General features: G+C 40.2%; 1 protein-coding gene across 1 annotated transcript in view; it reads right to left on the minus strand.

The window, feature by feature from the left end:
• dhx29 (DEAH (Asp-Glu-Ala-His) box polypeptide 29) overlaps positions 1-27,069 on the minus strand; it is a 123,184-nt gene that overhangs the window by 81,873 nt on the left and 14,242 nt on the right. Inside the window, exons 2-10 of the mRNA XM_043688629.1 lie at positions 25,673-25,752; positions 17,316-17,429; positions 13,659-13,788; positions 10,592-10,731; positions 7,030-7,179; positions 6,364-6,490; positions 5,582-5,743; positions 5,316-5,478; positions 1,864-1,987 (exon numbers count right to left, since the gene is read on the minus strand). Of these exons, the coding sequence (XP_043544564.1) occupies positions 1,864-1,987; positions 5,316-5,478; positions 5,582-5,743; positions 6,364-6,490; positions 7,030-7,179; positions 10,592-10,731; positions 13,659-13,788; positions 17,316-17,429; positions 25,673-25,752 (1,190 nt within the window). The remainder of the gene's footprint in view (positions 1-1,863; positions 1,988-5,315; positions 5,479-5,581; positions 5,744-6,363; positions 6,491-7,029; positions 7,180-10,591; positions 10,732-13,658; positions 13,789-17,315; positions 17,430-25,672; positions 25,753-27,069) is intronic.

A 27,069-nucleotide genomic window follows, 5' to 3' on the forward strand; every position in this document is an offset into this window, starting at 1 on the left:
CTCAAACATATGAATAGAAAGTGGGCTACACCACCAGTGCTTCATTTGGAAGCTCACTGAAGATGTAACCTAGTATGGTAACGAAACGTCTGAAAACGAACCTTCCAGCTCAGTGAGCAAACCTACATCCAGAATTCTAATGGCTGGTATTTCGACACGATTAGTTTTTTTTCTGAAGCAAAAAAACTAACAGCCAACAAGCTGAAATTATCTTTTGCAACAGAAGAAATCAAATAGACCTTTTGAATTTCCATTTATTTTTCTAGTATTTAATTAACACCAATACTTTCAAGCAATTAGGGAAGTTGAACAACAAAGTCAAACCAGCAGGGATGCTAGAGCAGTGCATGGTCTGTTCAATGCTGTCAAAATAGATGTTTGCTAACAAAGCAATAAAATTTCAATTACTTTTCCTTAGGGAAAAAAAAACGACATTGCTTAGCTTCTGTATAAAAACATGTTAAATAAATTCTTAACTGGGAAACAAAATTGCAAAGACTGATAATTTGTGTTCAGTTGTATTTCTTACATCATAATTTACTGTCTCTCTTCTTTCTCCTGGAACTAAAATATTATTTACTTGCAAATTACAGTTCTATATAACCACTTACCTAGAAAATAAGCATTAGGTGATCTGACTATTTGGGGATGTCAGCAGGTACCACATTTGAATCAGATTAAGTATTTGCTTAACATCCACACATACAAATTTTTTTTCTATGAAGTCACTGCGTATCAAAAGTGACAAATATTTAGAATATGTTATTGCTATTTGGAAGCTTGAATTTGAAAGTGGTCAAACAACTACTTAGTTCTGAGATGACAATTTATGTAATAGAAAGGGTCAGAAGTCATTTGGAACAAGGAACTAAAGATAAGAAAGCATGTCTTTTAAGCTAAATGACTCAAGTAGCTACATGGGAGGTTAATTGCTGAATGTTTAAGTTTTATGATTCACTGAAATAGATGACAAAGGCCACAAGCGGGTTGAGTTCAGAAGAAGAGAATTCGTACCAGCAGAGGACCCCATTATCAGTTTTTTAAAGAAGTCATCAGGCTGTCAAATGCTAGTTTGCAGAAGTGTCCAGAGTTGGAAAGTAATCTCCAGGCCAACAGAGCTGGACAGAGGTCTGAAGCAATTTCAACACAGTGCTAGAAAAGGGTAGTCAGTTCATTTATATTTGTGTGTTCCAGGAGAGACAGATAGAACTGCATCTGTGAATGTGCAGCAAGTCAGTTGAGTAAGAAATCCTAAAGTGAAGAGACTTCTCTGGGGTTGAATATCTCTGTACATATTGTTGGGGAAATGCGTTAAATCTTTCTTTTAGCGGTTTAAGTTAAAATCTTTTGAAAATGTCACTTATATGAAGCTTTTTTTTCCAAAAATAAACATAGGTTCTTTTTGTTAAAGTGCATTCTAAGTGACTGACCACAATTTATGATCTGTTGAAACAGGTTTCACTCGCTGATCAGACATGTTCAGAAGTACCATCACGGAGAGGAACTCTGTCACTGGTTGTTTCATTTACTGATTACTCTCTCAGAGCTGAGGAAATCAAGGTGAATGGATACTGAACTGAATTACTGGAGTGCCTAGTGCTTGTGGAACCATATTAAGCTAATACTTAAGAAGAAAATCCTTCCATTCCTTGGTGTCAAGATGCCAATTTGGACTGGAGGGTCAAAGTCAGAAGTCACACAACAGCAGGACACCTGATGAAAGATGAGAGTTCAAAAAACCTGCTGGGACTATAACCTGGTGTCGTGTGACTTCTGACTTTGTCTATTCCTTGAGGCATTGAACAAAACAAAAATGCAAGCTTCTAAATGCGTTCCAAATATATACTAAACACGTCACCTTACCTGTCCTCTTACTAAATGCCACAGGGCCAATGTAGATGCCAGATGTTGGGCTTGCATGGCATCCTCTGTGAGAATTGTGGGACATACTTCCAACATTCCATCCTTCTGTCTGTTTACTCTTACACTAAACAAAACAAAAATAATATTTAGTGGCAGATTTATGCCAGTGCATAATTGTGAAAGACATCTGTAAACATAACTGTTAGCTCAGCAGTTATGCTATTTTGAAATTTCTTCCCTTATCCTATTCTTGGGAAAGGATACCACAGAAGTGAGCTAATTTGTGTACTTACTTGTTTTCTCGACATGACACCACAGCTCCCCATATAGCGTTATTAATTCAATAATAAACATTGCTAAAAGGAGAAAAAAGCTGAAGCTTTTCATTTTGCACTCATCAGAGCTGTGATGCAAAAACTAACTTGAAGAAAGGACTACACTATGACAGGAAGATGCTCATTGGTGGGGACAAATTGGCATACAAATGCAGCAACAGTCAACTGCTTATCAGAATTCTCAGACCAGGATGTTGCCAATAGGAATGCAGCAGGGATTAGTTATCTCCACCAATCTGTTTTTTGAAAAAGCTACAATGTATGTACAAATTCCATTTGCATACATAACACAAGGTCCTGTGTATTTATATATTTAAGAATATGAAATTCACTGTATTGTGCACCAAAATTATAAAATTACACATATAAGCATATGAAATAAGAGCAGTAGATGATTCAGTCCTTACAGCCTGTTTGGTCATTCAATACTACTGCTAAATCTTGATTCCACAGCCTCTCAAGATTCTATCCATTTCTGCCATCGTAGTATCCAACGACCCTATCTCCACTCTTTTTTAATTTATAAGCGTCACATTCGCTTACTGATTATGTTCTGTCCTGCACACTAACTTTTTGTACACCAGAATACCTAATTCTTTCTGCGCCTCAGAATTCTGTAATTATTCTCCATTTAAACAATTCTCTAGATTTTTATTCTTCTTGCTAACACCTTGACATTCTCCCGAGTGTTTACCCCTGACCCCATGAGTTTTGATTTAGCACTTTATCAAATGCTGTCTGTGAACCAAGGCTTAATTTTATCTACAGAGCATGTTGCTCCTTCAAAGAACTCCATTCAAATGGTTAAACATGCTTTCCCTTTCAGGAAACCATGCTGACCCTTCCAGATTATCTTGAGTTTGTTTACCTGCACAATTATAATGTCTGTAACTACTGGTTCCAACACCTCCCCACAACAATGTCAACATAAATACCTATAGTTTCCTGCTTTGTGCTGCCATCTATTCTTGGGTTGAAGGGGGTTATCTTTGTTACTTTGCAATAGAATCATTCATGAATCACAGGAGTTTTGGAAAACTAACGCAGATCAGTAACCTCTCAGGATGAAATTCAAGGGGCCTGGAGACTGGAGAGCCTGTAGCTCCAGAAATCTGCCTAATATTACTTACCCATTAATTGGAATACTCACTAAGTTCCCATCTCCCTTCCACCTCTGGAAGTCAGAGGCAAAATATTACTTTTTGCACATAATTCAGCTCCCCATACAGCATTATTAATTCAATAATGAACATTGCTTAAAGGAAAATGAAGCTGATGCTTTTCATCTTGTATTCATTAGAATTGTGTTACAAAACCTGTGTTTGAAGAAAGAACTACACCATCAGAGTCAGGTGCTCATTGGCCGGGACATCGTGACATACAGATACAACAGCAGCTAACTGTTCATCAGAATTCTCAGACAAAGGTGAAAGAGAAAATGCTGGAAAATCTCAGCAGGTCTGACAGCATCTGTAAGGAGAGAAAAGAGCTGACGTTTCGAGTCTAACTGACCCTTTGTCAAAGCTAGGTTCAAAATACAAACCTAAACCCTTATTTTACCCTTTCAAACTAGATGTAAACTGTAAACATTGCGGTTGTTTCTACCTTGGGGTTTTGTAAATGATATCATTAATTAATCTTGTCTCAATGCACAATACCACATCTAAAATAATCGCTCTCTGGTCAGTTTCAGAAAGTTTCTTCGAGCATCACAATCTTAAAAGCTTTCTCTGAACTCATCCAAGCTTGTACTGCCAATCTGATTTTTCCAGTTTATATGTAGATTCAAGTCATCTATTATTGCTGTCCCCACGGCTCCTTTCGTCATCACAAAAAATTGATTATACCACCGAATTTCCCAATTTTACCTGTCAGGTTGCAAGAATATCTGCACCAGGTTTTCAATTAACAAGCAAGTAACTTTTATTGTAATCGAACTGTTTTTAACCAAAAGCAAAAGTCTATCAATTACTAATTCTTAACACTATAAATTAAACTCTATCATTTAAAATTACCATACGCATACAGGGTAAAGACATACACAGAGAAGCAAGACAAGACAAGAGCATTCTGATTGGGAAATGAAAAGCCATAAGCAGAGCTCTGGTTCAAGTTTGGATCAGAGACAATAAGTTATTTTCTGTGGATTCTTTCTGCTTCCATTCAGTTCTTTGCTTAATAGATTAGGTAATTGGCACATCGATAAGGACTCTGAAGGTGGTTTTCCCTTTTTTTAAAATCATAAAGGAAGTTTACAAAAGAACAGTTTACAAGGAAATGGCGAGAACTACCACCAGACAATTTTCTGTTACTTCTCTGCATAGGAGGGTGTAAAGAGAGAGGGTGGGTAGATGTTTTCTCATCACTGGCTGAATGTTTTTGCTATGTTATCCAATGTCAAGACTAATAACAGTTACCTAAGAATCAATAATTATGTTGAGCACTCCTGATCTCCAATATTGGTCCCAAGTGAAAAGCAACACAAAAGATTGCCTCTGGACAAAACTGCTCTGAACGCATTCACGGGAATGTGTCTAGCTTGATCAAGGCAACATGATAGATACAGTTCACAATGAGTTCCAATCATTATTTTAAATACTGCAATATCGTCTTTCATTTTCCTTTCTCTGTATTCCCTCATTTGCCAAAGCTAATCCAACTAACCTTCACATCCCTGGTCACGATAAGCAATTTCACATGGCAAATCCACCTTGACTGCACATGTTTTGGACTGTGTGAGCAAATTGGAGCATCCAAAAAAAAAACCTATGCAGACGTGGAGGGAATGTACAAACTCAACAAAGACTGTCGCCCGAGGGTGGAATTGAACCCAAATCCCCATGCTGAGAGGCAGGAGAGCTAAGGACTGAACCACCATGCTGTCCCAAAAAAAGAGAAAAAAAAAAGGAACTAATAAGAATGGAAATGACTTTTATACCTGATAATTTAACAGAATCCTACAATTTTCTTTTAAACAATGAACCACATGAGCTTAAAATCAACAGGAAATGCTGGGCTGAGAGAAATAGAAGTTTCCGTTAAATATTCATTATTCTCAAGGATAAAACACTAACAAGTTTATGAATTGTGACAAAAGGTACAACAAAACTTACAAACCTACACTTCCAGAATCTACCCACAGCGATTTTGCGATAATTAGGAGCTGGACTAGTGGGGAGGTTTTTCCGGCACCAATCAATCAGAAATTGTTTGGGAGACTTCCCTGTCCAACTTCGTGAAGTGTAGTCAAAGTTCCGTACATCCTTTGGTTCATTTCTTGCTATAAATGGTAATAAAGTTCAAATACAAGAATCAACAGTTATTCTATAAACAAAGTTATAAATATGTTATCCAATCAAGTATTTCATTATACAGTTACTTACGTTTCTCTTTTAATTTTGGTGTTGATTCTTCCAGCAAGGTTAGGTTAAGGGCACCTTCATGCTTATCATCAGCAAGTTCAGGCAAACTTTTGCCATTCTTCTTTATGTCTACCATCTTGATTGAAGGATCAAAAGCAGGATGCTTCTCCAACTGTTTAATCTCTACATCAAAAATAGATATCATCATCCATATTTCCCAAGGTACAAAGTTTAAGGACACTTTCACAAGTTTTTTTCATTTTTACGATCATTCAAGACAATTGGAAAACTGGCAAATTCCAGCCATAGAGTAACTGTTCGAATTCAGTCTCATAAAATACAATAAATTCAACATAAACAATTCACCAAACAAGGTTCAACCTGATTTAAGATTACTGAATTTTTTTAATGTTATACTACACAATAATAACTTAAGTTAACAACATAATTCAATAATTTACTTTCAAGTCAACCTTCTTCCTAGATTTGTCTCCTCTTTTCTCATAACTCAACCTTTCTCCATGTTTTATCAATATAGTTGCTCTTTTCTGTTCTATAAAGTTAAAATAATACTTTGAGGGAGCTGATCACTGTGAAGGGGTGAGCTATCAGTGTCAAGAAATCTCCACGTGTAAATAAATGGTAACTTGGTGATGGGATACCAACCTCTGTGGAATTATTTCAGACATCTGGCCTCATTCTTGCCGTCTCAGGTAAAGGTATGGCAATTAACTTTTTAATTACTTTTCTTAAAAAAACTCAACACTACAATAATTGATCAAAGAAAGGAACTATGTCCTTACCCTGTTGTAGTATCTTTATTCTTTCACTTGCTTCTCTGTGAGCATGTTTGTTATTATTATGTTTAAAGGACAAAGCCCGTTCTTTAACATCAACTAGTTTTGCTGTCAGCTCCAAGTAAAGTTCATTCTGTTCAATTAAAAAAAAACAAAATCTCCTTGAATTTCCAACAGAATACCTTTGCGTGTCATATGCTGAGCTAAACATATGGAGTTACAGTAAGTTCAAAAATGATGATAGGAAAACAAAATAGCAACACATCCAACTTTTCTAACTGACCAAAGAAAGATATTTCTGAAATTTCTCTCCTTCCGACAGAGAGATGAAATCACAAGAAAATTGATTCAATGAATTATCAGTTATCAAATTTCAGATAGCATTCAGTTAAAAATCTGTTAGAAATGCTCCTTTGCTAGGAAGGCACAAAATAGGTTGCTTGTGAAAGCTTCAAATAATTTTGACATTTTGCAGAGTGAAATAGCTTAGTGACGTTGGCATAATTCATTCAACAGTATTATTGACGGAGGTACCAACGGGCATTTGCTATAGATGGAATTGTAATGTCAACAAGCCTCTAATGCTTTCAGGGAGAAGAACATTGCAAAGGAAGGAAAAGCACAAGCAATGCCACTTTCCATCATCTGAAGATAAATACATGTTATGTTTACCGGATCAAAACGTTCTTCCTTTTCACACGTTTTCTCAGGTAATTCATTATTTGGATCGTCACTGTCATCATCTCCGCTACTACTTGCTTTGTCAGCATATTGTAAAATCCATTCCTTCATGCTAACTTGCGTGCTTCCACTTTCAGCAGCCTATCAGCAAGAAACATTGTAATTCATAATATTCATACATCAATTTAATGTCTCATGTCAACCTTAGTCTTTCACAAAAATATTTACAAATCAGTAATCTCGCATTCCATCACCACTCTAATCTTGACTCTAATCTCCAACATCTACAGTACTCATTTCTGTCTAGTAATCCAGAGTCCTAGCTATTGTTAGTGTGACATGGGTTTCAATTTCACAATGACAAATGCTGAAATTTCAAATTCAATTAAATTTAGAGTGAAAATCTAGTCTTATGGTGAGCATGTAATCACTCTTGACTGTTCTGAAGGAGCATCTGGTTCCATGATGTCCTTATAGTGCTCCTAATCTGCTATACTTGTCTAACTCCAGACATGCATATATCTAAATCTAGATCAACAGCAATGTGGTTGACTTTTAACTGCCTTCTTAAATGGTAGGCAATACACAGTTTTCATAAAGCCTGCCTAAAGTTGAAAGAAAGGAAGGAAACCAGGCATTTTATCCAGCATTGATAGAGGCACCAGAAAAACAAAATGTCAAACGAACCCTCTTAACCTTGCAAAGTCTTCTTACGAACATCAGAGGCTGCTGGCAAAAATGCAAAGGCATTCTCACAGACTAGTCAAGCAACAGGCTGACAATCATGCTTATGGAGTCATACCCTGATATTAATTACACTGTCCCAGATACCATCACTGCCATCCTTGGCTAGGTCCAGTGCAACCAGAGATGGCGATATAGTGGCATACAATATGAAGGGAGCCTTGTTCGAGGCTCAACATTGACTGTGGACCCATAATGTCTCATGACATCAGGACGAAACTGTCAAATTAATCTGTCATGATGATATTGGTAAGAGAGATCACTGCACAGTTACTGTGGAAAAAAGGTCCCATTACACACTGAGCACACCCTGCACCTTGCTGTGTGGCACGACTGACATGTTAAATGGGACAGACTTTGAAGAATGTACCATCTCAAATCTGGGCATCCAGCAGCAGCAGCAGAATTATCTTCAAATACAATGTGAAACCTCACGGTTTGCATATTCCCTTTTCTATTATTAGTAAGAAGCCAGGACAGGCAGGAATGAAAGGCTGGTTGGTATGGAATGGAATAAGTATGATGTCAAGAACTTATCTTGAATTGGATAAGGTCTAAGCAAGAAATATAAGAGGGAAAGACAATACTGATTGGGATCAAGCCCTGAACAGTAGTCTTCTAGTTGGACAGAGAAAAACTGAGGAGACAATAAGGGCATACAGAGTGAATACATGAATCATTGGCAATTTTAATCTTCATTTAGATTGGGGAAATCAAATTGGGAGGAGGGCAAAAAGAAGAATTCCTAAAATGAATTGAGATTCCAAGAAGAAGAATGCTACGGATTCAACAAGAAATCAGATTGTTTTGGATCTGATGCTATGTAATGAAGCATGTATATTAAATTAGGTCAAAGTAAAAGATGCCCTTGGAAACAGTGACCATAACATGGCAGAATTTAGTGTTCAGTTTGAGAGGGAGAAACTCAGGTCAGAAACAACTGTGCTAAGCTCAAATAAGGGTAATTACAAAGGAATGAGGGCAGAGCTGGCTGGAGTGGACCGAGAAAAAAGTTTAGCAGCAAAGACAGTTAAAGAGCAATAGCATACGTTTAAGAATATAGAGTACAGTGATGGAGGAAGGTTTTAGGAAGGGATAAGGCAACTATGGTTTACCAAGGAAGTTCAGGTTGGTAAAAAAAAATGTGGCAAAGATCAATGATAAACTAGAGTTCTAGGAAAGCTTAAAAAAAAAGACAACCAAACAAAAAATAACGAGGGAGAAAATAATTAATAAATAGGAAAAAAAACAAGGTAAATTCACAAGTAGTACCAAGACGGACACCTTAGGTTTCGAAACTGCCAATGTAACACCTTTATTTAAAGTGGGAAGGAGACAATCAAATAGATCAATCACAAAGAACAACAGCACGGAAACAGACCAGTTGGCCCAACTTGTCCATGCCAGATATCCTAAATTAATCTAGTCCCATTTGCCAGCATTTGGCCCATATCCCTATAAACCCTTCCAATTCTTCTACCCATCCAGATGCCTTTTAAATGTTGTAATTGTACCAGCCACCACCACTTTATGTGGCAGGTCATACAAACAACATGGAGTAGGATATAAACAGGTTAAACAAATGAGCAAAGACATAATGTGGGGAAATGTGAAGTTATGTTTTTTGGAAGGAAAAATAGAGAAGCTAAATATTATTAAAAATCTGCAGAACCAAGGGGTTTCGGAGTCCTCATCCAAAAATCCCACAAAGCTAGCAATCAAGTTCAGTCGCTAATAGGGAGGGCAAATGGAATGTTGGCCTTTACTTCAAAGGTAATGGGCTTTAAAAATAAGGCAGTTTAGCTAAAACTATACCAAGCACTGGTCAGGAGAAAGCTGGGATACTGCGAGCATTTTAGTCACTTTATCTAAGGAAAGATAAACTGGCATCAGAGACAGTCCAGAGAAGGTTCACTCGTCTGATACCAGGTATAGAATAACTGTAGGGAGAGGTTAAGTAGATTGGGCCTGTAGTCACTGGAATACACAAGAATGAAAGGTGACCAAAAACATACAAGATGCTTAGAGGACTTGGCAGGGTAGATGCAGCAAGGTTACTTCCTCCCTCTTGTGAGAGAGGCTAGGGCCAGACGACATAATCTCAGAACAATGAGTTGCATATTTAAGACAAAGATGAGGAGGAATTTCCTCTCTCAGAAGATAGCGAGTCTGTGGAATTCTTTATATAAAAAAAAAGGGCTGTTGAGGCTAGGTCATTAAGTATATTCAGAGCTGAGGTAGACATGTTTTTTAATCAGTAAGGGAATCAAGGGTTATGCGGGAAGGGATGGAAGTGGAATTGAGGACTATCAGATCAGCTATGATCTCAAAATGAATTGCAGTTACTGCAATACAGTAACCTTAAGTCATTGGGCGCATTCCAACTACATCGATTGTGGGAAATAATGACATATAATGTAAACATTTAAACACTGACAACATGCTTCAAGAAAGCAGAAGTCATTCAAGAGATGACAGATCAGATGACAAAATGATCATGACAAAACAACTCCATACCAAGTCCAAATAGTCCAGTGCCCTGAAAATTAAATACATTTCACCTCATTAGAGCCATAATATCTCTCATATTATATATTAACATTCAGCTATGATATATGGGACCTTCTTTGCTTTTTCAACACAGCAACAAGCAAACAGCAGCATATCAAACTAGTAATGCATGAGAACCTCATTTTTAAAATAAAAGCTAAGCTGCTGTCAAGGAGAGGAAAAATAAATGGCACATCACCATTCTTTTATCCACTTTTTGTCAAAAACATTAAATTTGACAAAATATTCATTATCTTACCTTGGCTTGGGGCTTATCATCACCTTTTTGAACCTCAGAGTTTTCATAATTTATTTCAGCCTTTACAGGCAGCTGAAACTTGGGCTTGGTCTTGGTCTCTTCCTCCTGCAGTTTTTGCCTGAATCCATCAGGTAATGAATCTAAATTAAAAAAAAACATATCAAATCAATTAAATGAGAAATTATTCTGAGCAGATTACCATAAACACACATACTACATGAACATTCAGAGATTAAGAATTTATTCACAATTTCTCATATGCATACGTCATGAATTTAAACAGTCCAAAGAAACTTTCTGAACACAAAATTCATCCTTTAAAAGATCTTCTTTGGTCCCTAATATCCATTAAAGAGAGGCAGATTGCTCATCTGGTGTCTTGACATAGCCGAAGGAACCTGGTCAGCAGAACAGTTGTATAGTACAAAGTTGCAACCTCAAAGAATAGAAAGCATACTGAAAATATAAGATATGAATAAATTGCTTAAACAATCAACTGTCACATAACCACTATTTCGTTCACTACAATTTTTATTATTAACATACCCACTGTAATATAACACAATTTGAATGACGAACCTAAATTTTGGTTCTGCTACCATGAATATCCAGTTTTACTTGTACCTTTCTCAATTTATTCATGAGCTGTGCAAGTTGCTGGTTAAGCCAGTATTTGTCTCAAGGAAGTTGCAGTCAACTTTCTTCTTTACTGCAGGTACACTGCAGGGCAAGAGGAAGGGAGTTCCAGGATTTTGACTCAGTGACAGAAAAGAAAGAGTCATAAAGTTTGAGGTCAGGATAATGGCAGCTTAGAAGGGAACTGGGAAACTAGTGGTATTGCTATGCATCTGATGTCCTTGGCCTTCAAAAGGGGTGTTGGCCAAGGATTTGATGAAGGTACTGATAAAGGAGACTTAATGAATTGTCACAGTGAATCTTGGATATGGTACACATCTACTGTGTAATAACAGTGTTAGATGCACGTTGACCAATCAATTTGCTTTGTCCTGGATGGTGTTGAGCTTCAAATGTTGATGCAGCTTGGCTCATCTCGGCAAGTGGAGAATATTTCATCACACTCCTGACTTATCAATGATAGACAGGCTTTAAAGAATCAGGAGGCACGTTATTGACTGCAGAATTACCTGCATTTGACGTTCTCTTGTAGCCAATGTATTTATATGACTGGTCGATTAAGTTTCTGCATGCAGTGCAAAATTATATTATATAATTACTGGGACCCTAACAATAATGAAACAATGCTGGAAAATACAATTATAATTGCAGTAATTAAATTACCCAAGATATATACTCCAGCAAAGCCATTTTCTTTCCTAAACTTCCAGTTGCCAAAGATACCTTTAAACAACCTTTTAGTCATTCATCATTCTTTGCCAGCTGTACGAGCACAGTTCCTATTCGATCTAAGCACTAAATCTTCCAACTTCTTTTTGTCCATAAAGAAAACACAGAAGCTTACAATTATTGGTTACATACATTTTTTTTTAGATTAGATTAGATTAGATTACTTACAGTGTGGAAACAGGCCCTTCGGCCCAACAAGTCCACGCCGCCCTGCCGAAGCGCAACCCACCCATACCCCTACATTTACCCCTTACCTAACACTATGGGCAATTTAGCATGGCCAATTCACCTGGCCTGCACATCTTTGGACTGTGGGAGGAAACCGGAGCACCCGGAGGAAACCCACACAGACACGGGGAGAATGTGCAAACTCCACACAGTCAGTCGCCTGAGGCGGGAATTGAACCCGGGTCTCTGGCGCTGTGAGGCAGCAGTGCTAACCACTGTGCCACCGTGCCGCCCACACGGTATATTTTGCAATATACCATTTTTTTTTAAATGGAATGAAATCATATAATCCGTACAGTGTGGAAGCTGGTCATTTGTCCCATTGAGTCCACACCAATCCTCCAAACAGAATCCCATCCAGACCCAGCCCCTTACTCTATTCCTGTAACCCTGCATTTACTTTGGCTAATGCACCTCGTCTGCACATCCCTGGACACAATGGTTAACTTATTACTTCCAATTCATCTAACCTGCACATCTTTGGACCGTGGAAGGAAACTGCAGCACCCGGTGGAAACCCATGCGACAAGGGGAGAATGTGAAAAATTCACACAGACTGTCACCAGAGGGTGGAATCAAACCCAATATCTGGCACTGTGAGGAAGCAGCATTAACTACTGAGCCACCGTGCTGGCCTGCGTGTTATGCTTAGTCAAGCAATATATTTTTCACAAGGGTGATATAAAACATTTGAGTAGGATTTGAGTGGATGGGATGGCACAGTGGCTAGCACTGCTGCCTCACAGTGCCATGGGACGTGGGTTTGATTCCAGTGTCAGGCAATTGTGTCAAGTTTGCATGTTCTTGTTGTGTCTGCCTGGATTTGCTCCAGTTTCCTCCCACAGTTCAAAGATGTGCAGGTTAAGTGGGTTGGTGATGCTAAATTGCCAGGGTTGTGCAGGTTTGGTGGATTAGCCATGGCAAATGGAGGATTACAGGGATAGGGTTGGGGGGTGGTGTCTAAGTGGGATGCTCATGGAGGGGCGGTGTGTACACGATCACTGAATGACCTGCTTCCACGCTGTGGGGATTTGATTTTTTTTTTGGCCATGGTTTCGTGTAACTGCAAAATGTAATGCTGAAAAGATTGAGTGAAGGTCAAGGAAATGGATTTGCTTTTTCAAAAATATATTGGCAATTTTTATAAAGCAGTACTCATTGCAAGACTAATGACACACTGTTTTATCATGACAGCAGTGTTGCATTGAATTTTTTTTGTAATATAAAAGGAAATACAAATGCTTGAAATCTGAAATAAAAGAAAAAAAATTCTGATAATGTTGAAGAGGGCAGACAGCATCTGTTGAGGAAAGAAAAAGCTAGCATTTCAGATTGATGTCTTTTTGCAGAATTGCAGGAGGAAACATCAATTTCCCCACAAAGTCTAAATGGCAAAATGTATCCAAGTCCATTTCATGTTTGTCACAGATAAAACAATTATACTGCTAAACACATTCATATTCAAACAACTTACCGTCAGGAAGATTTAAACACAACCAGTCCAAAGCAGAATGAAGATCTCCACCATAAATGACAGTGTTTTTCATGGCTTCTTCAATGTCCTCTTCACGAAATGAAAATCCTTGCAAAGCTATATATAGGTCCTGCACAGACATTCAGTTAATAAGACTATTTAAACATAAAAATTGTTCCGTATGCTTTCATACATCACGAAAAACTAAAACCGAATATAAAATTCAACTGAAAAGTTAATAATATAATGGGAATACTTAGAATGAACACATACCAGTATCAAAGATGACAGTTAAAAGGTTAAATATCATGAATTATAGAAGTAAACATAATTCAAATCCCAAGAACACTTTACTGGCCCAAGCATACCATAAGCTATCCTCATTTAACCACAATTAGACTATTAAGAATAATAAACATCCATCCTTGTAATAAACTCCTCTGCAATATTTACATGAATCACCTGCTTCCCACAATACCCACAGTCATGTTTGCCACTTTCCACAAGCCCAACAGTCCATGTTCTATAAATACTCACCAAGGATTTAAGAAACAGACAAGCACTTACAACATAAGAACTAGGAGCAGGAGTAGGCCATCTGGCCATTTGAGCCCATTTTGCCATTCAATAGGATCATGGCTCATTTTTTGTGGACTCAGTTCCACTTACCTGCCCTCTCACCATAATCTTGAATTCCTTTACAGCTCAAAAAATTATCTTAGCTTTAAAAACATTCAATGAGGAAGCCTCAACTACTTCACTGGGCAGGGAATTCCACAGATTTCTTCACCCAGAGGATTGTGAGTTTCTTCTCAATTCAGTCCTAAATCTGCCACCCCTAATTTTGAGGCTATGCCCTCTTGTCCTAGTTGTATCCACCAGTGGAAACATCCTCTCAACTCTATCTTATCTATTTCCTTGATAGTTTTACTTATTTCTCTCAGATCCCCTACCTCATTCTTCTCAATTCCAATGAATAAAGCCCCAGTCAACTCAGTCTCTCCTCTTAAGCCAACACCTTAACTTAGTAAACCTCCTTTGCACCCCCTCAAGTGCCAGTACATCCTTTCACAAGTCAGATGAAGAAACTGTACATAGTACTCCAAGTATGGACTCATCAGCACCTTATACAGCTGCAACATAACCTCCCTGCTTTTAAACTCAATCCCTTTAGTAATGAAGGACAAAATTCCATTTGTCGTCTTAATTACTTGTTACATCTGCAGACTAACCTTTTGAGATTCATGCACAAGATCACCCAAGTCCCTCTACACGGCAGCATGCTGCAATTTCTTACCTTTCAAATAACAGACCTTTTTACTATTATTTTCTTAGCAAAATAGATGATTTCACATTTATTAACATTGTATTCCATCTGCCAGACCTTTGCCCATTCACTTAAACTATCCATGTCCCTTTGCAAAGTTTCACAGACTTTTGCACACTTAGCTTTCCCATTCATCTTAGTGACATCCACAAACCTTGACACACGACTCATGGTCCCCAACTCCAAATCATCTATGTAAATCCTAAATAACTGCAGTCCCAACAGTGATCCTGAGGCACACCACCCACGAGTCTCTGATCGCCAACCAGAAAAGCACTCATTTATCCCCACTCTTTGCTTCATGTAGTTAACTAATCCTCTATGCAAATTAATATATTGCCCATAAAGTCATGCATCTTTATCTTATGCAGCAGCCTTTTGTCGAATGCCTTTGGAAAGCTAGGTACACCACATCTACTGGGTCCCCATTGTCCACCTTGCTCATAATGTCTTCAGAGAATTCCAGTAGATTAGCTAAGCATGACCTGCTTTTCATGAACCCATGCTGCGTCTGCCCAACGGGACAGCTTCTATCTAGATGAATTGCTATTTCTTTCTTGATAATAGACTCAAGCATTTTCCCCACTACTGAAGTTAAGCTAACCCGTTTTATAATTCCCCATGTTTTGTCTACCCACTTTTTAAAATTGTGGCATTACATTTGCTGTTTTTCAATTTGCTGGAACAGAACAGGCCCAGAGAAAATTACTAGAAGTGCATTTGCTATATCCCCCACCATCTCTTTTAGTACCCTGGGATGCACTTCATTAGGGCCAGGAGACTTATCTACCTTTAGTTCCATTAGCTTGCCCAAAACTACAACTTTTGTGATGATTATTTCCAGGTTCTCACATATCTTTGTCTCCTTGTCAATTACTGGCATGTTATTCGTGTCCTCCACTATGAAGACTGACATAAAACACCTGTTCAACGCCTCAGCCATTTCCTCATATCCCAATACTAAATCCCCTTTTCATCTCTAAAGGACCAATATTTACCTCGGCCACTCTTTTTTGTTTTATATATTGATAGAAACATTTGCTATCTGTCTTTATATTCTGAGTTAGTTTACTCTCAATCTATCTTACCTTTCTTCATAGGTTTTTTTTGTGCCTTACGATTAAATTAATCCAAATTGTGATTTTGTGTCTTTCCATGGGAAATCTTCTACATTGTGAAAGTCTGTGTCAAGTTTAATTACAGTTTTCTTGTTTCAATTTAACAAACAATAATGGCATCATTCTTGCAGTTGATGAATATTTCACAAGATTTCTTTCAAAAAAGTATATTACTGGAAATTTTGTGGAAAATAACATTGAATTTCAAGTGCAATGGTTTGTCCTTTTTTGTTACTAGAGTTTATATCGACTTATAATACTCACTCATATTCTTTCCCAACTGCTATTGATGTGGAATCAATATCCTGTCCAAATATTGGTACGTTTAATGTTCCACAAACAGAAGGAAAATTTCAGATAGCTATCACAAAGTTACATATCTACTTCAAATTTAATGACTTGCAGCTTTCTTGCACTGGGTGCAGAAAAAGGATTTCCCATTTATAGATTGTGTAGTCCCAACAGTTATTCATGTGTCTTAGTACATTTATAAACATTTCTGGATACAAAATAAGTTGTGTTGTTTGGACAATACCATGGCTTTAGGAGGTGTATTTTATCTTGGTTTATTTTATGGAGAAAGGTTGAGACAGAAGTGACGAGCGATCTGCTCGCCAATAAGGTAAACATCTTGCAAGGCCTTTATTTTAAAAAAAACTGGAACAACTGAAGCAGCCTAAAAATGGGTGAGGTCAAACCCCCACAGAACCAGGATTTTTAGTTTTAGCTTTCAGCAGTTGTTGGTGTCTTGAAGCTGGATATGGAAGCTATTATTTCTCTCTGTCACAACTAAAAGCTGGGGTTCCTTTCAGCTGCTGAAATTGCATGTGAAACAGTCTATTTTACTGACTTTTCCTTTGCCAAGGGTGTGTTTATGGTATGTTACTATATTGGAACAGTTAATTAATAGTAGTTAAGTATTTTGTTAAGCATTTCAATAGAGTAACAGTTAAGTCAATTCTTTTCTTTTTCTTCAGTCTGCATGTAAAAATAAAAGGCGTTTTGCTTAAATTCGAGTAGTTAACAAATTGAATTGTATCTGGAATACAACACCCTCCACCCACCTTTAAAATAAGAAAAAGTTAGGGTCTGGGCTATCTTATTTTGAGGGGAGGTCTGGTCTGGTCCATAACATATATTACCTGCAAGTGAAAACTAAGGATTCCCTGAAGTGCTTGAAACATTTGCAAATAATTGCTGAAATGGTATTACCTGCAGTTTTTTCACTGTGAGCCTTCCAGAGATGGTTCCCGATTTGCCATGTTGGGCTTTGAATTGGTTAATCAGTCTTATTATCCTTTGTTCCAGTTCAGGTTTAATCACAACCTTTAAAATATAATTAGTTTGTTATTTTTAGTACTGAGATTGGTGATATAACAAATGAGACAACTGCCTTCATGGAAGGAGTAGTGATCGAACCAGTATATGAGTGGATATCTGTGCCGGAGGTAATTATTCACTACCCCCATCGATAGGCTTTTTGCAAGAATTGTGACACCCTTTTCCCCACTGTCAGCCTGTTTAAGACCGATATGACTAAGGTGCACAAAATCAAGAATATCCAAACAAAATGTTCACGCTGCGACAAAGCAGGAAAGTATCTCCTGCCATTACCCAAAATGCAAAGGTAAGAAACCCCCGCCCCAACAGGGAACTTTGCATGCAGCGCGTGTGACCAACAGTTTACAACTCAGTCGGGACTTGGTCAACACGAGAGGCACCAACACCCTGGTCTATGGTATGAAAAACACCTCAAAACTACACTCAAGGTCAAGGGCAAACCAGGGAGAAGTGATCGCGTATGGTCACAGGTGGCAGTGGCACTCCTGAGGGAATGAGAAGTGAGATTTACAGGATACAAATTTATTAATAAATCGATTGCCAGCATCCTTAAAACGAAAATACCCTAGCAAATCTCAGATAAACGCAGGACCCTTGCGAACACATCGACGGAGGTCCAAACCCCAAACAAGTCAATCATAACTCACACGAATCGGAGTGGGAGAACATCTGGGAAAATGCCGATGATCAAAACACGCGCCAAAGAGCCAGTTGAAGAACACCGGCCTCAATCCTTAAGCATAGGGACGTAGATGACCAGTTAACACAAGCTGAGGAGCTCTTGAGCGCAAGGAACGACCCGGACCCTCTTGCCCCAAGGGTAGGACTGATGGAAAGTATTACCGATCAACTAATGAATAATAGGGAGAGACAGAAAATATGAAAGAAGCCTCAAAAAGACCAGGCTAAAAAATACAAAAAGACTGGTAACAATACCGGGGCAAAGAAAAGATGGGCAGCAGGTAGAGTGCTGTTTAGAGCGACACAGGAGCTCTACAAAATCAAACGGTGCCAGCTAGCTCGCGAGATCATGGGGGCGCCGACTCATCCGCTTGTCCTCTCAAAAGAGGAACTGGAGGCATATTTCTGAGAGAAACTGTCAATACCAAACCAGAAATCAAATATCTGTAAGTATGCCCCATACACCGGGAATGTAGATGACCGATCCTTGATGAAACCCATAGAGGTAGAAGAGGTGGAGACAGCCATCAAGGGGATAGACGAGCACAGTGCCACGGGACCAGACGGCCTGAAACTGAGTGACATACAATCAATCCATGAGGAGGAGGAAACTCATCTACCCCGCCTCTTCTCCCTATGGCTCAAATCAAGCAGAATACTCGAATCACTGAAAAAGAGTCGGACGGTCTTGATTCCTAAATGCGAGGTTAAAGACCTCCTGAAAAACATTGACAACTGGCAGCCGATAACTGTTGGTCCAGTTCTGCTACAACTGTTCATGAAATTAATGGCAAAACACCTCAGTGAAACAGTCTAAATTAACAACACGCAAGGGGGATTCTTAGCAGCCACTCCCGGATGCAATGAAAACATTGTCATTCTCGAAAACATCATTAAGGGAGCAAAGCTTAACTGCAAGGACCTCACAGTTGTCTTGTTGATCTGGTGAATGCGGTCTACTCGGTTGGGCACAAGCTACTACTGAAAACTTTACAAAGAGCACAACTTCCCAAAGTCTTTGCAGGTCTGATCAAAGATCTCCACACTAGCAACAAAACCGTGGTGGAAGGGAGCGGTAAATGTACCACCCCAATAAACATTGAGAGGGGCGTAAAGCAATATTATTTAACATCGCTCTGGATCCTCTGGTATGCACCCTGGAGGCCAACTCAGGGGTCGTCATGCCCCTGGACGGCAGAAGAGTCAACTGTTTGACTTTGGCCTTCGCGGATGACATAGCCCTTCTGATGGACTCCCACACCGAAACGTCGAGGAATCTGAAGCTGCTTCAGTCATACTGTGACCATACGGGTCTCAGTATTAACATCTTGAGGACGAAGGGCTTCCACTGTATGTTTAAGAGGAAGACCTTCTTATACAACCACTTCGATAACACGAAACCGCGAAATGAATCCATAGCCGATATACCACCAGATGTCAAGTAGTAGTATCTGGGTGCCCGTATCAATCCGTGGGCAGGTGTGTCAGAAGGAGAATCGGAGGAGAAGCTTAAGACCTGGGTTAAAAGAATAAAGGCAGCATCTCTCCGACCAAGGCAACGGCTGGAAATCCTTAAAATGCACGTCATCCCCAGACTGTATTTCCATCTGACCCTATCCGAAGCATCTCAGTGTACACTTATAAAACTGGACCAGATCATCCATAATGCCACAAAAGAATTCCTCCACCTTCCACCTCATACCACTGATGGAGTCCTGTATGCCAGCATAGGAACGGCGGTCTTGGAGAACCAAAACTTGAGATGCAAATTCCATCCGCAATTGTCTGCAAACGTAAGGCACTTGAGACGTCCAGTGATGTGATAATTCAGGCCTCCTTTCAGTAAAAAAGGACAATGCAACACAGACACCATTGCAGGACTGCGCGAAAGTCCCTAAAGAAACTGAAGGTTTCCTACCTAGCCACCAAAATGGCCATCATGCCAGCACTCCAGGAGACAGATGTCAAGCGACAGAAACCACCCAACAGGTATGCAGAATGGAGAGAATGGGAATTTGGAAAGTGGCAAAAGCTGGAATGCCAAGCGGCAGGCATCCAGTATTTCAGAGATGACAAAATCTCTAACTCATGGCTGAAATCAGCAATTCATCAGAAATCCTCTGTTTATAAACAGTTTGCTCTTGCGGTGTAATCTATACTCGAAAAGAGCCACCCTATCAAGGGGAAGACCAAATAGAAACAAAATTTGCCGAAGCTGTGAAATGGGAGTCAGGACCATCTCACACATTTCAGGATGCTGCCCATTTATCAAAAATGCTTGGATAAAATGCAATAATAAGATAGCTGAACAGCTGCAAAAGCACATCAGTAAGTAGGGCTAGACACTGTACATTGAGCCCAGGTTGTTTGCAAAAGGTGGCTCACTACGGAAACCCAATCTCATATTCAAGAAAGATCGAAAGATCGCGGTAGTGGATGTCAATGTGCGGTACAAGAATGACAGCAAAACTCTGGAAATGGCATGGCCTGAGAAATGTGAGAAATATAAACACCTTAACACCAAGATAACGGAATGACAGGGGGCTCGGAACCCAAGTACTTGGGCTTCATGATGGGCGCACGAGGCAAGTGGCTGGGCCTGAATAACAGCCTCATGAAATATCTCAGCATAGAAAGATTCGAAACCTTCGCCCAAAAGACATCAAGACTCACATTTTCACTGACACTCGAAGTATTACAACTCTTCAGTGATAAGTGAGCAAACTACTGCTAACCGGCTCTGGCCGGAGACTAGGATTAAAAAAATGAAATAGAAATAAAAATAAAAATAAAAATCGGGGGCGCCGATCCACCTACACCACGATCAGTCAGACCCCAGACTGATGGAGGACCACCAATACCCGAGCCTCGTATAACACCTGTACCACCCTGGCGCTTGGTCTGTGGTGATGCTACAGAGTCCAAAACGTTGACAGATGACATAAAGACATGAAAAAGGCACTGTTGTGAGTGTTTCAAAATAGGCGAAAGTGAGGACTGCAGATGCTGGAGATCAGAGTCTAGATTAGAGTGGTGCTAGAAAAGCACAGCAGGTCAGGCAGCATCCGAGCAGCAGGAAAATCGACGTTTCAGGCAAAAGCTCTTCATCAGGAATGAAGCAGGGTGCCTCCGGGCTGGAGAGATGAATGGGAGGTGGTGGGGCTGGAGAGAAGGTAGCCAAGAGTGCAATAGGTGTATGGAGATGGAGATGAAGGTGATAGGTCGGAGAGGATGGTGGAGTGGATAGGTGGGAAGGAAGGTTGGCAGGTAGGACAGGTCACGAGGATAGTGCTCAGCTGGCAGGTTGGAACTAGGGTAAGGTGGGAGGAGGGGAAATGAGGAAACTGGTGAAGTCCACATTGATGGCCTGGGGTTGAAGTGTTCCGAGGCGGAAGATGAGGTGTTCTTCCTTCAGGCGTTGGGTTGTGAGGGAGCAGCAGTGGAGGAGGCCCAGGACCTGCACGTCCTCAGCAGAGTGGGACGGGGGAGTTGAAACATTCGGCCACGTGACAGTGGGGTTGATTGGTGCGGGCATCCCAGAGATGTTCCCTAAAACGCTCTGCGAGAAGGCATCCAGTCTCCCCAATGTACAGAAGACCGCATCGGGAGCAACGGATATAATAAATGACATCGGTGGATGTGCAGGTGAAACTTTGAGGGATGTGGAAAGCTCCTTTGGGGCCTTGGATGGAGATGAGGAGAGAGGTGTGGGCGCAGGTTTTGCAATTCCTGCGGTGGCAGGAGAAGGTGTCAGGAGGGGAGGGTGTGGACCTGACCAGGTAGTCACAGAGGGAACGGTCTTTGCGGAAAGCGGAAGGGGTGGGGAGGGAAATATATCCCTGGTGGAGGAGTCCATTTGGAGGTGGTGGAAGTGTCAGCGGATGGTGCGGTTTATGCGGAGGTTCGGAGGGTGGAAGGTGAGGACCGGGGGTTCTGTCCTTGTTGCGTATGGAGAGGTGGGGTTTGAGGGCGGAGGTGCAGGACGTGGATGAGATGTGTTGGAGGGCATCTTCAACCACGTGGGTAGGGAAATTATGGTCTTTAAAGGAGGAGGCCATCTGGTGTGTCCTGTGGTGTAACCAGTCCTCCTGATAGTAGATACGGCAGAGACGGAGGAATTGGGAATACGGTATAGCATTTTTGCAGGAGGTAGGGTGGGAAGAGGTGTAATCCAGGTAGCTGTGGGAGTCGGTGGGTTTGTAAAAAATGTCAGCTTTAAGTCGGTCGTCATTAATGGAGATGGAGAGGTCCAGGAAGGGGAGGGAGGTGTCAGAGATGGTCCAGGTGAGCATAAGGTAGGGGTGGAATGTGTTGGCGAAGTTGATGAACTGCTCAACCTCCTGATGTGAGCATGAGGTGACGCTGATGCAGTCATCAATGTAACGGAGGAAGAGGTGGGGAGTGGTGCCGGTGTAATTACGGAAGATGGACTGTTTTACAAAGCCAACAAAGAGTCAGGCATAGCTGGGGCCCATGCGGGTGCCCATGGCTACCCCTTTTGTCTGGAGAAAGTGGGAGGATTCGAAGAAGAAGGAGAAGCCCTCCAATGCATCTCATCCACGTCCTGCACCTCCTCCCACAAACTCACCCCTCCAACCTCAACAAGGACAGAACCACCTGGTCCTCACCTTCCACCCCACCAACCTCCACAGAAACTGCATCATCCGCCGACATTTCCTCCATCTCCAACGGACTCCACCACCAGGGATATATTTCCCTCCCAACCCCTTTCCGCAAAGACTGTTCGCTCCGTGACTGCCTGGTCAGGTCCACACCCCCAACAACCCACCCTCCCCTTCTGGTACCTTCCCCTGCCACCACAGGAATTGCAAAACCTCCGCCCACACCTCCCCCTTCACCACCCGAAGCCTGGACGAAGAACGCCTCATTTTCCGCCTCTGAACACTTCAACCCCAGGCCATCATTGTGGCAAAGATCACAGATAACACTAAGCGGAGAGGTAGAGAAAAGTGTGCAGAGGACAAGCAAAGTCTGCAAAGGGATATGAACAGGTCAAGTGAATGGGCAAGGAACTGATAGATGGAGTACAATGTTGGTAAACATGAAGTCATCCATTCTGATAGGAATAACAGCAAAATAAACTATTATTTAAATGATGAAAAAGTGCAGCATGCTGCTCTGTAGAAGGACCTGGGTGTCCTTGTGCATGAATCACAAAAGGTTATTTGCAGGTGCAGCAGGTAATTAAGACAACAAATGGAATATTGTCCTTCATTGCAAGAGGAATGGAGTATAAAAATATGGCGGTTATGTTGCAGCTCTATAGGGTGCTGGTGAGGCTACATCTGGAATACTGTTAAAAGCAGGTAAGAAAAGCAAGAAAGAAGTATAGCGATACTGACTGAGGAAAATACTATGGTGCTGGAAAGGATGTTTTTGATGGGTCAGGAACAGAATCTATTTGGTTAGAGCTAAGAAAAAGAGGAAAGGTTATACTGTTGGATATAATCTATAGACCAAGAATTGTACAATACCATTAACAAAGAGCAGAAAGTGATGAGTTTCAGAAACGTGTTCATATGAATTTTCTTGACTCTAAGTTTTCAGCCTATCGAGAAAGGAGAATTATTAGTGGAGCATGTTCTGAGGGACAAACACGTCAATTATCATAATGCTATTGCCAAAATGTTTGTGTTCTCATAAGATTTACATTAGCTCTCTAAAGGACAAGGAACAAGCTAAAAACACTGAAGTGAAGGAGGGCAAATTTCAGTGGGACGAGAATGGAACTATTGTAGGTAAACTGAAATGCAAAATTATTAGGTAAAAGGTTGTCAGCCTAAACAGTTGATAAATCATGAGGCATTGGAAGAGCCTGAGGTAGGTCACGGTGCAAAATACGGTTGTGGCCATAATTTTCTGGTGCTCCTTACACTCAAGGATTACGCCAGAAAATTGTAAATATTTGTTCCAAAATGTGTGCAAAAACAAATCTAGCAACGAACCAGTAATTTAACATTTGGTCCTGGATTATCCTTTCTACAATTAGCAGTCATTTGGATAATTGTGGATTTTTAAGGAAAGCCATCACATGTTTATGAAAGGTGAATCACATTTAACTTTTTGATGAAGACCCAATAGACAGGTGATGAGCATAAGAGCAGCTCACCTACTAGGAATTCTTGAGCAAGCAACTTGGCTCCAGTCTCCCTACCAGTGCTTATCTACCACTGTGGTGTAAACGGTTAAAAATTATGTCCCAATACATGTGTGAATCTAACCGGAATGGAGGTGTTGCTTAGTCCCGTGTGAATCTTATTACACACCTCCCCGTGTGAATCTTCTTATCTGTATGTAACCAGAATGGAATGTGTTTTTTAGCCTTGCTCTGCTGTTCACATGAATGTTTATATCTGGAAAAGAGTATATCAGCTGGAAAAGTCTCCAGTTCGGTGAGTCTGCTCCGGGGTTACGTTTAACCGCCGAGCGTGGGTTGTTGGCAACCGCTCTACGAGAACTGACGGCTCCCAGTTCCGGTAACATGTAGAGTGAGTATAAGCCAGACCCGTTGTGGCGACGCTGCGGGGAATAAAATGCTGAAGCATATTCTAGCAGACTCGCCTCTTGGTCGTTTGTTCTGTGTCAGACTACTCTCCTACGAACCTGACCTTGAGAATTTTTTAAAACAACCATCAACAAGAAATATCCACAATGAGTGTGATCATATACTCTCCACTTGCTGAGATGAGTGCAGCTCCAACAATGCTCAACAAGCTCAATACCACCCAGGACAAAACATCCAATTTGATTGGCACCCTATCCACCGTCTTCACCAATCATTCCCTCCACCACCAATGCACAGTAGCACAGGTGTGCACCATGTACACAATGCACTGCAGTAACTCACCAAAGCTCATATGACAGCATTTTTTAAAGCCATTAAGAACAAGAGCAGCAGAGACATGGGAATATCACCACCTCAGCAAGTTGCCTATCATCTTGAAGACTACACTTGTTTCCATGCTGTATGACTCAATGACTCTGGGGCAATACGGTGGCTCAGTGGTTGGTGCTGTGAGACAGCAGTGCTAGAGACCTAGGTTCGATTCCAGCCTTGGGCAAATGTCTGCGTGGAGCTTGCACATTCTCCCAGTGTCCCACAATTCAAAGATGTGCAGGTTAGGTGAATTGGCCATGCTAAATTGCCAATTGTGTTCAGGTATGTGCAGGTTAGGTGCATTAGTCAAGGGTAAATGTAGAGTAATAGGGGAGAGGAATGGGTCTGGGTGGATTACTCTTCGGACGGTCGGTGTGGACTTGCTGAGCCGAAGGGCCTGTTTCCACTTTGTAGGGATTCTAAGAAATTGGCCATCTAGCATTAGTGCCAAAATAAAATCCTGGAACTTTATTCCCAACATCACTGTAGATATCCCCACACCCCAAGGAGAGTAGTAGCTCAAGAAAGTAACTTGCCACCTTCTTCTGCAAGAAATTAGAAATGGATAATAAATGGTCTAGCCAATACTGCTTATATTCTGTGAAAGATAGAATAATAATTCAAAAGTTAAAAATATGCACATGATCACCTTAGGAATGGATCTATCCAAATTTCCAGCAGTATTCAATTCATTAGAGGAGGTTGTGCCAAAGCTATATGTCTTTGGGCCTAAAAATAAAGAGAAGAAAAGTATTAGTTGAACTCAGAAAATATAGTCCAGTGGATTGGATTTCTAATACAACAGTGGTTCCAAAGATAAAATATACCACTATATCACATTTCCTGTCACACACTACAAAAAAAACTAAAAGTGAAGGAATTCTCCAATAACTTAAAATAATGGCCTCAATGTTTGCAGCTCTGCAAGTGATGATGAATTAACTAATTCAATGTTAAGTAAAGCTTTTAAGCCTTGAAGACACATAAATGAACATTTTAGCAGTAATGAGTAACAGCAAAAAGCGCTGCCATTCTCATCTTCGCCTTTCACAAATTAGCTTACGCACACAAAAAATTCCATACACCATTTCACCCATTACATATCTAAAGTTTACTCGCCTGGTGATTTGAGGAAAATACATACTTGCAGACGTCAAAAAAAATGAAAAAGCAACTCAAAAAATAAAACTGATGTTAATACAAAACTATTTCTGATGCAAAGTGCACACTGCACATTTTATAAGTGGTATGTTTCATGTGGGCCCACATCATTACTACATGGAGAACCATTAGGGATAATGTGACAAATTTTATAACTCTTTTACTTTATCATACTATTCCTCCAATATAACATCTTGTTGCGCAATAAAAAACATAAAATTTAATAGAAACTTTCTTTCAATGTGTACTGCAGGGATATGGGCCGGGTGCTGGCAGGTGGGACTAGTTTGGGTTGGGATATCTGGTCGTCATGGAAGAGTTGGACCGAAGGGTCTGTTTCCATGCTGTACATCTCTATGACTATGACTGTACAAATCAAAATTTTGGATGATTAAAATGTATCCTATTAACACCCATTATAAATCACATCAGTCATTTACAAAGTTGTGTGGGAATGTAACCCTTGCAACATGTGATATTATGCAGTATAAAGTTCCAGTCCTTGTCAACTAAACAATCTCAAAATTTACCAAGCGTCAGAGGCTTTGTTAGTTTAATATATTAAAAGAGAGTTTTCAAGATATGCTTCATCGTATGTTACCAGTATAGAAGAAATGTTAAGATTATTAACTTTGTAAATGGACTTCATAGTGCAAGCTGACAGCCAAGTTAAGTGACCAAAATTGAGTGCAATCTCAATTTAAGCTTATCTTATCCAATTACGTTCTGAATTTGCTGAATTTGTCCAAAACAGTGTCTTGCGAGCAGCATTACTTACTACTGAATTCCCCATTATCAGCAGCCTCAGTGTTATCACTGACCAGCCATATACATAGTGTGGCAGTAACAGCAAGTCTGATCCCAACAGCCTTGGAGCAAGCAACT

This window comes from Chiloscyllium plagiosum, chromosome 1 (genome assembly GCF_004010195.1).
Source record: "Chiloscyllium plagiosum isolate BGI_BamShark_2017 chromosome 1, ASM401019v2, whole genome shotgun sequence".
NCBI classification, from domain to species: Eukaryota; Metazoa; Chordata; class Chondrichthyes; order Orectolobiformes; family Hemiscylliidae; genus Chiloscyllium; species Chiloscyllium plagiosum.